Source organism: Penaeus vannamei, chromosome 31, assembly GCF_042767895.1.
Source record: "Penaeus vannamei isolate JL-2024 chromosome 31, ASM4276789v1, whole genome shotgun sequence".
In the NCBI taxonomy this organism is placed as follows: domain Eukaryota; kingdom Metazoa; phylum Arthropoda; class Malacostraca; order Decapoda; family Penaeidae; genus Penaeus; species Penaeus vannamei.
Genome location: NC_091579.1, coordinates 2,807,713 through 2,822,712, shown reverse-complemented (window position 1 = coordinate 2,822,712; position 15,000 = coordinate 2,807,713). Strand labels below are relative to the sequence as shown.

General features: G+C 35.8%; 2 protein-coding genes across 9 annotated transcripts in view; one reads left to right on the top strand and one right to left on the bottom strand.

Moving 5' to 3' along the window:
• Positions 1-4,093: 4,093 nt before the first annotated feature.
• Positions 4,094-11,101, top strand: LOC113811269 (angiopoietin-related protein 2). Its single transcript, XM_070143594.1, has 6 exons — positions 4,094-5,059; positions 5,316-5,414; positions 5,530-5,674; positions 5,798-5,900; positions 6,117-6,259; positions 9,823-11,101. Exons 1-6 carry the CDS (start codon positions 4,109-4,111, stop codon positions 10,044-10,046), a joined length of 1,665 nt encoding a protein of 554 aa, XP_069999695.1. The 5' UTR covers positions 4,094-4,108; the 3' UTR covers positions 10,047-11,101.
• A 3-nt stretch (positions 11,102-11,104) lies between these two features.
• Positions 11,105-15,000, bottom strand: part of LOC113811229 (kelch domain-containing protein 2) — an 18,496-nt gene continuing 14,600 nt past the window's right edge. For 2 of the 8 annotated variants that reach the window (XM_070143598.1, XM_070143599.1), the window contains exons 9-11: positions 14,513-14,673; positions 11,934-11,986; positions 11,105-11,604 (exon numbers count right to left, since the gene is read on the bottom strand). In XM_070143598.1, coding sequence (XP_069999699.1) covers positions 11,487-11,604; positions 11,934-11,986; positions 14,513-14,673 — 332 coding nt within the window. In that variant the 3' untranslated portion in view covers positions 11,105-11,486. The other 6 variants (XM_070143595.1, XM_070143597.1, XR_011399832.1 and 3 more) reach the window with 5 other exon arrangements.

Here is a 15,000-nt window from a genome sequence, read left to right as displayed (position 1 = left end):
ATTGCTAGGCTAAACTGAAAGAAATACTCCTTCTTGCAGGGTAGGACGGGGTAGCTAAAACTTTTCAAATGTCAGCACAAAACTATATATATATATATATATATATATATATATATATATATATATATATATATATATATTATATATATATATATTTTTATTTATTTATTTTTTTTTTTTACACTACCCCATAATATGAAGTAACGTCCCTCATGCTGCATGATGCCCAACCGAAATTCAGCCTTTAATATACGACAAATACAACATACTACAATTAGGTCAGTACGATTTATTAATAACCTATCAACGGCACAATTCATTCAGGAACGTAACAGACGATGCAGGGCAAGCGAAGACAAGAACACGGAAGCGGGAGTATGTCAGGGCAGATAGGGTCATGGCACACTTGACATGTAAACAGTGATAACGACACGGTTGCAACCCACTTAGATTCCGTGTACAGATAAACAATATCACATTTAATATCAGCTGGGTATAATTTACGGTGAAAATAATAAACCAACTCGTGCAGTCAGTTCCGAACATGGTGTTTGTGCATTTGAAACTCGTCAACGTGTAACAAAATTCGCTGTATTGTATCGGCAATACGAATGTTATCGCAAATGCTCGTAGGACCGCAGCTTCAGAGAGCGCTTAGGATACCCCCCCCTAATCTTATCTGCTGTATGAATCCAAAGACAAAGGGATTAATTCATGGTCATCAGGTACCGAGATGCCCAACACCCTGCGCTTACACACACACACACACACACGCACACGCACACGCACACGCCCACACACACGCACGTACGCACGCACGCACGCACGCACGCACGCACGCACGCACGCACGCACGCACGCACACACACACACACACACACACACACACACACACACACACACACACACACACACACACACACACACACACACACGGGAGGGACAGAGAGAGAGAGAGAGAGAGAGAGAGAGAGAGAGAGAGAGAGAGAGAGAGAGAGAGAGAGAGAGAGAGAGAGAGAGAGAGAGAGAGAGAGAGAGGGAGGGAGAGAGGGGGAGAGGGACGGAGAGAGTGAGGAAGGGAGAGAGAGGGGGGGGGGGGTTGAGAAAGAGAGAGAGAGAGGTTGAGAGAAGGGAGGAGATAGAGAGTGAGAGTGAGACGGGGGAAAGGGAGCTAGATAGATACAGAGAGGGGGAGAAAGATATAGATAGAGAGGGAGAGAAAGAGAGAGAGAGGAGGTGGGAAAGAGATAGAGAGAGGTTGCGAAAGAAATAGAGAGAGGGGGAGAAAGAGATAAATAGAAAGAGGGGAAGATATAAACAGAGAGAAGGAGAGAAAGTGAGGAGGAAGAGATAGATAGATAGATAGATAGAGAGAGAGAGAGAGAGAGAGGAAGAGATAGATAGATAGAGAGAGAGAGAGAGAGAGAGAGAGAGAGAGAGAGAGAGAGAGAGAGAGAGAGAGAGAGAGAGAGAGAGACAGAGACAGAGACTTAAACGTACATAGAGACAGGGGTAGGCAGGCAAGGGCAGAGGCAGAGATTTTAAATAGATATAAAGACTGAGACAGAGATAGACATAGATATTGAGTAAGCCATAGATAGATAAAGAGATAGAGACAGATTGAGACAGAGATAGACATAGATATTGAGTAAGCCATAGATAGATAAAGAGATAGAGACAGATTGAGATAGATATAGAGACAGAGATAGATATAGAGACAGAGATAGAGATAGATATAGAGACAGAGATAGAGATAGATATATAGACAGAGATAGATATAGAGACAGAGATAGAGATAGATATATAGACAGAGATAGAGATAGATATAGAGACAGATATAGAAACGGACAGAGACAGATAAAGGTAGACAGGAACAGATCTAAAGATAGAGATAGACATAGAGGCATAGACAGAAAGAGACAGATAAAGGTAGACAGGAACAGATCTAAAGATAGAGATAGACATAGAGGCATAGACAGAAAGAGACTGATAAAGGTAAACAGGAACAGATCTAAAGACAGAGATAGACATAGAGGCATAGACAGAAAGGGACGGAAACAGAGACAGTGACCGAATGCTACATGAGAGACCGGGCAGCGCGGGGAGAGCCAAGACAAAGCAGACGGCGCCTGCAGCTCGCGGACACTCCAGCGCCTTCAGCCGCTCCTGTCACCTGACCTTGAGTAACGACACGTTCCTTAGGTGCTCGACGGTGAACCACAGTGAGTCGCCATGACGTTCTGTCACGCAATCTGGCAGATACATTCACGGACTTCTAGTCACGATTATGATGTTAAAAATGAAATATATATTTGTTCTATGTTATCAGGACAGCACCTTCGCTCCCCATCCTCGCAATGTCGAATACACGCAAGAAGACTTTGCTTCAGGCACAGTAAGAGTTTCTCCCTGACCTTGACTTGCCTTGAGTTCACACGCTGTCCCATCTCCCTAACCCTTTTCTATGTTCAGCGTCTTTCCCCCTGCTCTGACTGCAGGCAGTCGACAAGCACTACTATTCCTGCTGTTGCTACTAGTACTACTACTATTGCCGCAACGACTATTATCAATCTACTTCATCATGTCACAATAAGCATTAAAGCTACTACAACCGTAACTCTGCTGTCACGGGCTCCGTTACAACAATGAGAAATATCACTCACCATTATCGTGAGGAGCGCGGCCGCCGTCTGAGGGCGTGGGACCCTTTAAAACAACTCTTGGCGGCCGTCCAAGGGGCGATTGCTCAATTCTGGTTGCGGTGTCAGCTGTGATATTATGAATAATATTGGAATACTTGTGCATCTATAACGAGAGGATTCGCTTGAGGAATGCTTCCGTCAGGAGGTGCAAGATCGCTGCCGGCTGATAAAAAGACGCAGGGGAAGCGTAGCAAAAGGATTCATTTCTGCTGCCGCGGTTTTCTTCTTTTTATCTGTATTCTATACTTCTGTTCATGTGTTTTCATTTATCATTTTTATTTTTATTTCTATTTTTGGCCAAAATTTCAGTTTTTCCCATAACCTATCCTTGGCATGAGGAAACGTATCACTAATCAGACCCTGGTTGATCGGATTCGAACAAAGGACCAAAGCAGCACCAGTCGCAAGCCCTTAGCAGGTGGCATTCGACGCGGCCTGGGGTCACACATCCTCACAACCTCCGACTTAATGATATATCGATTTCTTATCCTTTTTTGGAGTCACGGAATAATGTGTCTGTGGAGGTCATGGAGCTCAAGGTCAAGGGGCGCAAAGGCTGGGGAGGAGCGGCGGCGGCGGCGAGGGAGCCGGCCGAAGGGAGGCGGGATATCCTGAGAAGGGAGAGTGCGGGCTGTACGATGATGCTACGCGCGGAGGTCATCGCTCGTGGCGCCGGGGTCCCTGTGGGCGAACGGGGGAGAGGCAGAGACGAATAAACACGGGGAATGGGGGAGAGTGAAAGATGGAGATCTGGGAGGGCGAGGGAGGCAAACAAACCCGGGGGGGGGGGGGGGGGAAATGCTGTGTGACAAAGATTATTGGGATAAAAATCTAGGGAAAAAAGGAGGGAATTCGAGGGAAAGAAATGGCAGGTGTGCGGGGAGAAGTGGCTTTGGAGTTGGGTTAATTTGACTATCAAGTGGAGACAAGAAGCGCAGCAGGATTGGACATAAAATTAAGGAGACTTAAAAACACATTCATATAAACAAGACGATGTTGTCGAGATAATGAAGGAAAGAAGAGAGCAACACAGGAAGGCATGATATGAGGAGAGTAAAGAATACTTACGCCTTAAGGTGAGGGGTGAGGAGGGTCTGAGATAATGACATAGAGGGGAGAAGCAGACGCGGCCAGGATGTACTTAAGGTAGCCCGGATGTGCTGTTTACTTTTTCCACCTAACAAGCCCAACATCAGATTCGGTTAGTGACCCAGGTAATCGGAGGACCTCGTTGTTAATTCATCAAATTTTGGCTGGATCTAGATTGCGCTGTCTCTTCGTCTTCCCCTTTCGCATGCGACTGGTGTTGCGCCACCTTACAAGAGGATTCACCTTCGTCGTGACACGAGGGGTTTTCTTTCTACTATCAATATAGTATTTGATTTGTTCGCGTGCGTTATGAATTGATGTGGGACCAAAACATAAGGCTTGTCATAATTAAATATGACGTTTATGTGTCACCAGCCTGGCTTGACAAAAACGAGGACAGCGATTATCAGGACAGCCGACAAGGACGCGGGTACATGCGGCGGGCGGAGAGAGCAGGAGGCGGTGCCCGTCCTGCCGCTCCTCAGTCTTGGACCGCCATCCCGACCCTCAACATGGCGCTTCTGACGCTCCTGCTGCTTCATGCCGCCTTCGCCCAGGAATGGAGCCCACCCATCCCGCCCCTCTCGGAACAGTCGTTCGAAATTGTGGCAGTTCCGCAATTCCCGGACGCGACGGATTCCATCGGCACCATCATCGCCACGGAATTTGAGAGGCAGGTGCCCGTGCTGACGAACAGCCTGCGAGGGGAGGTCTCCTCCATCAGGACCGACATACGGCAGCAGTTCGACTCGCTGAGGAGGCACATGGACACCAAGCTGGACAGGATGCAGCGCGACGCGCCCAACGACGACGACGACGACGAGGAGAGTTCGAGTCTGGGCAAGGTGAGCGCCGCGCACACTGCCACCGCCAACATCCGTCACAACTTGGCCATGGCCGAGCTAAGGCGTCTGGGCGCGGACCTCACGAAGGCCATGAATGAGGAGGTCGGAAAGCTGCGCGAGGAGTTCCGCGCGTCGCTCGACCAGCTCAGCATGCAGGTGCAGAATGCGACGAACGACCTGGCAGAGCAGCTCCAGGAGGAGTTCGCGGTGAAGGCCGACGAAAGCACCAACATGCTGAAGAAGGTATTCTTCCTCACCCGCAACCAGATGGCGCTGATCCAGTCCCAGCTGATCAACATCAGCAAGTCGCTCAGCAGCCCCAACACGGCGCCGAGTGTTCAGAAACCCGTGGTGAAGCCGCTGTCCACTTCTCCCGCTCCTCCGACAGCCATGACGACGGAGGAAATCATTGCGACAACCGAGGTAAACTTTATCATGATCTCTGGATGAAACAGAAATCTGATTATTCGTATGTCCGTTTTTGTGTAATATTGGTGGATAAGTTTTAAAGATCCACTTTTTAATAATTTCTATAAACCCTATTTCCGCTACCATTCTCCTTAACCTATGATGACTCCTCGTTCTGTTCCATGACCTCTCAAGTTCCCTCTCATTTGTCAAGGGACTCAAGTCCTTAGTGTCTCCGAAGTTCACAGTGCCCTTTGCATCCTCACGGCAGATTGAAGAGCTGCCCCGGGATTGCTACGATGCGCTGGAGAAGGGCAACGCCGTGTCAGGTCTGACGACGATCCAGCCCAATGAGGACATGGATCCCCAGGTATTTCGCATTTTCTGTCGTTCTCTCTTTTACTTCGCCATTACATCAGTACAAGGGACTAAAGCATCTTAGAATACACTTGAAGGGAAACGTAGTCTTGTCGTCGTGCCCGCAGGTCGTGTGGTGCGACCAGGAGACCGACGGCGGCGGCTGGACGGTGATGCTGAGGCGGCAGACGCAGCCGACGCAGCTGGACTTCAGGCAGAACTGGAGGACGTACGCCAGTGGCTTCGGCGATCCCAGCGGAGAATACTGGATAGGTAATATCAGACTTCCATAATTAGAATTAGCCTCATTGCCGCAGAACGATGTATATTTTGTACTTCTACTTAAAACCTCCCAAAAGTAGAAGAAATGATGCAATTTCCTCCCACACCCGCCAGGGCTGGAGACCTTGCACCAGCTGACGAAGGACTCTACGTACGCGCTGCGGGTCGACATGGCGTGGGAGGATGAGGATGCAAGCTCCCTCTACGACTCCTTTAGGTAGGTCATCGCACTCTCGTTTTCAGAATCAGTGACATTGTTTGTATCGTTCAACCCGATATATTATGACCGGAATCCTACACTTTTTTGGAATCACATTTTTTTTTTCTCTCTCTCTCAGTCTGCTTCCATCATTCCACACAAAAAATTATACAGATTTGGAAACTAACATGCTCTCTGTCCCCCTCCCCCCTCCCTCCTTCCTCCGCCCACCAGCGTCGGCCCAGAGATGTACGAGCGCCGCGGCTACGAGCTCCAGATCGGCGGCTACAACAAGTCGAGCACGGGCGGCGACGCCATGGAGTACCACAACGGCATGGACTTCAGCACCTACGACGAAGACAACGACGGGGCTTCAGGTACGTCGCTTAACGGGCTCGCTCGGGGGGGAGGGGGGGGGGGAGAGCAGGCATTGACGTCATAATTGCTTCTCTGGTCTGGACGCTCGACATTTATTTGCGTCGTTTGCCTGACGTAACGCCGTGTGCAACGACGTCTGAACGCGCAGGTTACGTCTTCGCGGTTATTCTTTGTTTTTGTGAAGATTTTTCCTTCCGGGGCCATGGCGGCGAGGAACTGCAGGCGGCGGGTCGGAGACTTTCCACGTGCACATGTTCTTTTGCCCGTGCATGTGCACACCAGTACACAATAGAGAAAGAAAAGCGTGAAATGACTACAGAAATAAAGTAATATATGTATAATATATAAGTACATACATGCACATACACATACTTCCATCCATACATATATACATACACAAACACACACATGTGTGCGTGTATGTATGTTTGTGTACATACATACATACATTTACACACACACACACACACACACACACACACACACACACACACACACACACACACACACACACACACACACACACACACGCGCGCACACGCACACGCACACACGCACACGCACACGCACACGTACACACACACACGCACACACACGCACACACAAACATACACATATATTATACATTACACACATACACACAAACACACACACACATATATTTAATGTTTGTGTGTGTGTGTGTGTGTGTGTGTGTGTGTGTGTGTATTCAGCTGATGATAATAAATCATCAAAGAAAGAAAGAGGAGAGAGAGAGAGAGAGAGAGAGAGAGAAGAGAGAGAGATGGAAGAGAGAGAGAGTAAGGAGAGAGAGAGAGAGAGAGAGAGAGAGAGTGAGGGGGGGTGAGAGAGAGAGAGAGAGTGAGAGAGTGAGAGAGAGAGAGTAAGAGGGGAGAGAGAGAAATAAAGATATATATATATATTAAATATATATATATATATATATATATATATATATATATATATATATATATATATATATATATATATATATATATATATATATATATATATATATATATATATATATATATATATATATATATATATATATATATATATATATTTATCTTAAATATTTATATATATATATATATATATTTAAAATATATATATATTATATATTATTATTATTATATATATATATAATAATATTATTATATTATTATTATTATTATTATTATATATATATTATTAATATTATATATATATATATTATTATTATTATTATTATTATTATTATTTTATAAATATTTTTATTATTATTATATATTATTAAATTATTATTATTATTATTATTATTATTATTATTATTTAAATATTTATTATTATTATTATATTATTATTATTAATATTAAAATATTATTATATATATTATTATATTTAAAATATATATATATATATTATTAAATATATTATTATATATTATATTTAAATATTATTATTATTATTATTATTATTATTTAAAATATTATTTTATTATCATTATTATATATATATTATATTATATTATATATTATATATATTATTATTATTATATATATAAATAATATATATATATTTAAAATATTATTATTATATATATATTATATAAATATATATTATATATATTATTTAAATATATATATATATATATATATATATATATATATATTATTTTTATTTATATATATTATTATTATTATATATATATATTTTTAAATATTATTAATATATATATAATATATATATATATATATATAATATTATTATTATTATTATTATTATTTCTAAAATATTTAATTATTAATAATATATTTATTATTATTATTATTATTAATATTATTATTATTATTATTATATATATATTATATATATATATTATTATTATTATTATTATTATTATTATTATATATATATATTTTTCTTATTATTCTTATTCTTATTATTTAAATATTATATATATATATATATATATAATTTAATATATATATATATATATTTATTATTATATATATATATATAAATATATATATATATATTATTATTTAAATATTATTATTATTATTATTATTTATTATTTATTATTATTATTATTATTATTCTAAATATTATTATTATTATATTTAAATATAATATATTATATATATATTAAATATTTATATATATATATATATATTTAAATATTTATTATTATTATTATTATTATTTATAAATATTATTATTATTATTATATATTATTTAAATATTTATTATTATTATTATTATAATATTATTTATATTATTATATATAATTAATATATTATTTTATTATATATTTATTTATTATTATTATTATTATTATTTCTTATTTATTTTATTATTATATATTATTATTTATTTATTATTAATATATATATTTTAATATTATTATTATTATTATTATTATTATTTAAAATATTTATTATTATTATATATATTTAAATATTATTATATATATTATTATTATTTAAATATTTATTATTATTATTATTATTATATATTATTTTTATTTATTATTATTAATATTATTATTTAAATATTGTATATATATATATATATATAAATATTATTATTATATATTATTTATATATATATTATATATATTAAAATATTATATATATATATATAATAAACATATATATATATATATTTAAAATATATATATATATATATATTTAAATATTATATATATATATATATTTAAATATTTATTATATATATATATATATATTTATTTATTAAGTTTATATATATATTAAATATTATGTTATATATATATATTATTATTTAAATATTAATATATATAAATATATTATTATATATATTTAAATATATTTATATATATATATAAAATATATATATAAATTTATATATATATATTATATATTATATATATATATATATATATATATATATTATATTTGACATATATATATATATATATATATATATATAATATATATATATAAATTTATATATATATATATATATATTTAAATATTATATATATATATATATATTTATTATAATATATATATATATATATATATATATATTTTTAAATATATTATTATATATATATATATATTATTATTATTATTATATATGTTTAAATATTATTATATATATATTTTTAAATATATATATATATATATATTTAATATTTAATATTATATATATATATATAAATATTATGTTATATATATATATATATTATTATTATTGTTATAATATATATATATTATTTAAATATATATATATATATATATGTTATATTATTATATATATATATATATATATATATATATATATATATATATATATATATATATAATATATATATATATATATATTATATATATATATATATGTTATGTTTGTTGTCATTGTTGTTATTATTATTATTAAATATTAATATTATATATATATATATATATATATATATATATATATATATATATATATATATATATATATATATATATATATATATATATAGAGAGAGAGAGAGAGAGATTTTCAGTCCTCCACAAGATCTCACATTTTGTCTGGTCCTCTTCAGGTGGGAGCTGCTCGGACTGGTCAGGTGGCGGCGGCTGGTGGTACAACTACTGCTACTACAGCAACCCCACAGGCATCTACCCTCCAGCTGATCTTCCCGCAGGAGCTGAGGTCGATCACCTGCTCGAGTGGCGTAAATGGCAGGGTTATTACACCTACCTGTCTTCCCTCACCATGAAAATCAGACCCAATTATCTGCCCTCTATTCAACGTTCCTCTTTTTAATCCCACGGAATAGAAAAAGGAGGCTCTTAAAATGGGGTTCTAAATCTGCATGGATTTTGCAAGTAGTTGTCGAATGTAGTGATACAATAGTATTTCCACCCCTAAAGGTAGAGTTGGATTCACTTTATGTAGGATTTGAGACAAGCTAATATCTGGGATAGACTTATTTTCATCACATAGCCCTATACAAGTATGTGCATTTTTGTACATTTAAGCTGATGTTGAAATATGACCAGGACCCTTTAGTCTTCCATCTCAAATTAAAATCACACACGTATACTACGATCATCTTGTACACTACACTGTAACTGGGGTTCTTTAGTATTCCATCTCGAATACTCACTCTTATCTAATATACATATCAATTTGCAATGTTACACATATTCATGAATATGAAAATGAGGATATACAGATGGGTGAAGATGTGCCTACTCTGTATGTAGGGGAGGGAAAGGGATGTACCTGTACATGTTGTTATACCCATGTGCATGCACATAGGTATAACCTCTCTCTCACACACATGCACACACACACACACACTCACTCACTCACTCACTCACACACTCATTAGGAAAATGTAAACTTAAATTAAGATGGAACCAAGTGTGAAATTGTCTATTGCAATGTACTTGACATCAAATATTTCACTGGGTATCAAAGGAATGTGGGAACTATATAGCCCTGTCATATTTTCTCTCAAAGTCCTCCACTCCAAAACTGTAATTTTCCATTTGATTTTAGTAGTCAACTCAATGTTACATAAACAGTCGCTCTCTTTCTAGCTGTGTGACAATAATTAGATTAAATATTTCTGTTATTATATTCTTTCATAAAACATTACAGAATCTTACAAGCTGAACACTTAATCATTCCAATATGTTCCTTCATATGGTGTAGATTATAAGAAAAAATATAAAATCATTTCTTCATTGCAGAATTTCTTTAAATATAAAACACAAAAAACAACTGTATTACTGGAACAAAGACAGTTCAACCACACCTACTTTTAAAACAGATATAAAATATGTATAATAAAAAGGTGAAGGAATAAAAAAGCCTTTTCTTTTAAACATGTTTCAGTCTCTCTCTCCAAGCTTTATTTCATTTTTGGTGAACAAGGTGAGTATCGTACAATAATTTAAGCAGCACACATATCAGACATAATCTAACAGAAGCAGTGTGATACTTTTCCCAAAGTGATAAACAGTAATATCAAATAACATGAATTCCCTAACATCCAAAAATATGTAACTTGAATTCTCTAACATCCAAAAAGTTAAATAATAACAAAATGGGGAGAAAAAATCTTATGCACACACACACACACACACACAAACACTAAAGGCTTGTGACTGACTGTGATTTTAAGAAAATTACTACTTTTAAGGCAAGATCATTATGCTGCAAAGTAGTTCCCAAAATTATGTAATAAATAAAATGCTACAATATCCGATCAGGACAAGTTCGGGTTTTAAGGATGTGCTGCAGAGTCTGTGGAAGCTGGCACCAATGGGAACGTAGCTGCAAGTCTAATCCACATACAGCTTCTATTGTTAATCTGAAATATATTTATCTTTATTAGATTTCTTGATTTTAGCAAAAAAAATTACCAACTCATTTTTACACATACCACAAACATATTTCAAAGAAAAGTTTTACAACATTAAGAAACTTGAAACCTGGAAATCCAACACTACTAGGCATTTAAGATAAGAAGACCACAAAATATGCTTCATAATCAGTACCTTGTGTTCATATGTAGTATTTATGGTTCTAGTCAATTAGTTTGCTGCTATTTTCATGACCTAACAAAACAAAGATTATGCTATGCTAACATAAAAAAGACACAAGGAATAACATAAAGGGAGTAAATATTTTCACACATACCTCTGTAGACTTGGGGGACTGAACCTCAGTACAACCATTTCTTCAGCATGATCCTGATGAAAATATGAATAAATGTGAATATTTCTGAAAACACTTTAATATGATAAAATCATAATAAAAAGGTCAATCACTGATAATATGATAAAATCATAATCAAAAGGCCAATCACTGATCTCTATGGGTTAACTTACTCATAATCATGAAGGCATCATAAAATGAGAAAAGGATAAATATCTAACACAGCAGTTCCCAATGTTTTCTATTCTATGGCTTGACCAATAAATATTAATCTCCATGGCCTCATTGAGTGTCAGTCTTTTCAGATTCAGTTATTACAAGATATGAAAAGTGTAATGGTGCCAACAGTTATAGAAAAAGAATGCTAAATGGAAAGATTCAATATTAATGCAGGCAATAGAACAAGTAGCACTAGAGAGGGGATGAAGGGGCACAACCTGCACTAAAATTCAAATTTAATCACAGTGGGAAAAAGCTGTGAGCATTTGAAATTTAAATTTAAATCAAATAAAGTGTTTATTTCATGTTTCATCTGTGTTTACAACTTTAAATATCTCCCTTTCTCAAAATATTTCTCAGTGCTAGACCATATACTTGAGTCTTTGGGTTCTACACAATTAAGGAATTGGCCCTGGGTATCATTAGACCGCTGCATGCCACTGGAGAGAAAACCATCTGTAGGAACTGTACATCAGGCAGAATAGAATTTAATTAAAAGCCATTGCCCCCAGAAAGTATCTCATGCCATGGACTCCAGGTTGGGAACCTTTGATCTAACAAATAAGTACAGAATCACATGATCAGCTGATGTATTTAATGTGAATTTTAAAAGGGAAACTTTGAAGTTATTGTCTTTACTGGACCCATCAATTGCAGATTCATGTATTGTCCACTTTAGTTTTTTTTGTGAATTCTGTTCCTCACAGATGGCTCTACAAGTGCTCAGCCACCAAGGAGTCAATTTCTTCAACTTTTTTATGCTACTGCTATTATCACTATCAAAATCATGGTTAATATCTTATCAAAATACTTATAACAATATAAAATACAAAAAAATATATCTGAAAATCAAGGAAAGGCAAATAGTTGACTTTCTGGTCACTAACCACTTGTGGAGCCTCTATATGTAAATACAATCAATCACTGTAGAAAGAACATGTGTGTCACACCATCTGTCACCAGTGAGTTAAATATAAAACACTTCAATAACAGAAAATCCAGGTAGAAATTAGTAATTCTTGTGACACATGAAGGAATGAAACTCATCTTCTCCTTCCATGCCCCCTAAAATTTAGATCATACACAAATATAGATCATAAAAGTAATCTTTATTTGCATAAATAATTTGCAATTAGGCATATATCTATTTCCTGAAAAACACAACCACACTAACACTAACATGAATAAAAATCAAAACTAAAGATATTTACAATGAGCAAAGCCATGGTGATGTAGAAGGGCTGTGTAAGTCCCGAGTGAATGTACACTTCCCCATCTGGTATGACTGCAGTAGTATGCCAGCATCTAGGTTCACCATGGTCATAAGCTAGGGGTACTTCGATCCACTCAGTATCTGTGAAACCTAGCAAGTCCCTTCCCAACTTCATCATCCAGCAGTCATCTGTGAGCAGGGTTATTCTTTTACTCTTCTCCTATCCGTCTTTACTAATGTACTCACTGCCTGGCAATTGAGTCTGGTCGGAAATGTCTTCCACTGTCTTTTCTAAGCTCATTCAACTTGCTTTCCACTGCATTGTCATGGTAGCCTAACTTAGCAAAACAGTCTACACGAGTACGTCAGCAAGTCCGCATTCCTTACTCATATTTCTTAACCTTGCTGTCAACATTTAAGGTAAAAGTTAAAACTATTTCCTTTGAAATGGATACTTTGCATTAGATCACATCAAGCATAAAACATCATGTTATTAGTATTTGTTGTTACAACTGCCTCATATAAAAGTAACTAATGTGCATTTCATATTAAATGGGAAAAAGAAAAGGACAAAACAAAGGATATTTACTGTTAACAAATCCCTGGTGATGTAGAATGGCTGGGTTAAGCCTGAGTGAATGTACAGCTCCCCTTCTGGTATCACAGCAGCCTCATGCCAACACCGAGGCTGACTGTGTTCATAAGGAATAGGTACTTCTTGCCAGTGGGCATATTTCAGACCTAGCTGGGTTCCTTCCACCTCCACCATCCAACAGTCACCTGTAAGCACCCTTTACTCGCTGACAATCCTATTTTAAAATCTGCATTCACTGCCTTGCACACATATCTAGGCATATCTGGTTTGAAACTACTAGCTATATTTTTTAGTAGCTAATCATTACGTGTGTAAGTTAAGATATGTTAATATAGTGAGTTAACATTATTATTATAAAAACTAGGTATCAATCTGCATTTTGTATAATTTTTTATACAAAAGTCTACTCTCATATCATTATGAATATATCATGCATTTCAAGCTTAAAGTAGGTCCAAAATTAAGCAAAGGAACATGCCATGCTATTTCTGTAACTAGTAAGCAGACATGCAAGGAGTTCATGAAAACACCAACCTTGGGCTGAGAGGGATCCAGTAGATTGTTCTTTATGCCACCATATACTGTAAGTTCTCCAGGGTAAGCAACAGCTGCGGCATGCCAGAGAACAGGGCCAACATTGTGCTGGGCTGACTGCTGCCACGACCCATTTGAGACATCTAATATCCATACATCTTCTGTACAAGGGATTGCACCAATCTTACAATGCCATTTAAAAGGTCGAAACATCTAGTCCTCATATGCATAAGCTGTCTGAACACTCAAGTGTAGGAAATTGAAGGTTATAACATCAGACCAAAACTGTTGACGATATAAAATGAGCATCATGCACATGATATTAGTATTATTAGTCACACATCAATCCTTTGCAAAATAGATGAAAAAGAGGAAAGCAAGCTACTTCAAACACCTTTAATTTCTGAAATTTAACATTACAAGGCAGTGATATTCCTTAACTTAAGAAAAAAAAAGTATATATAGAATCACGGAAATGACAAATGTTA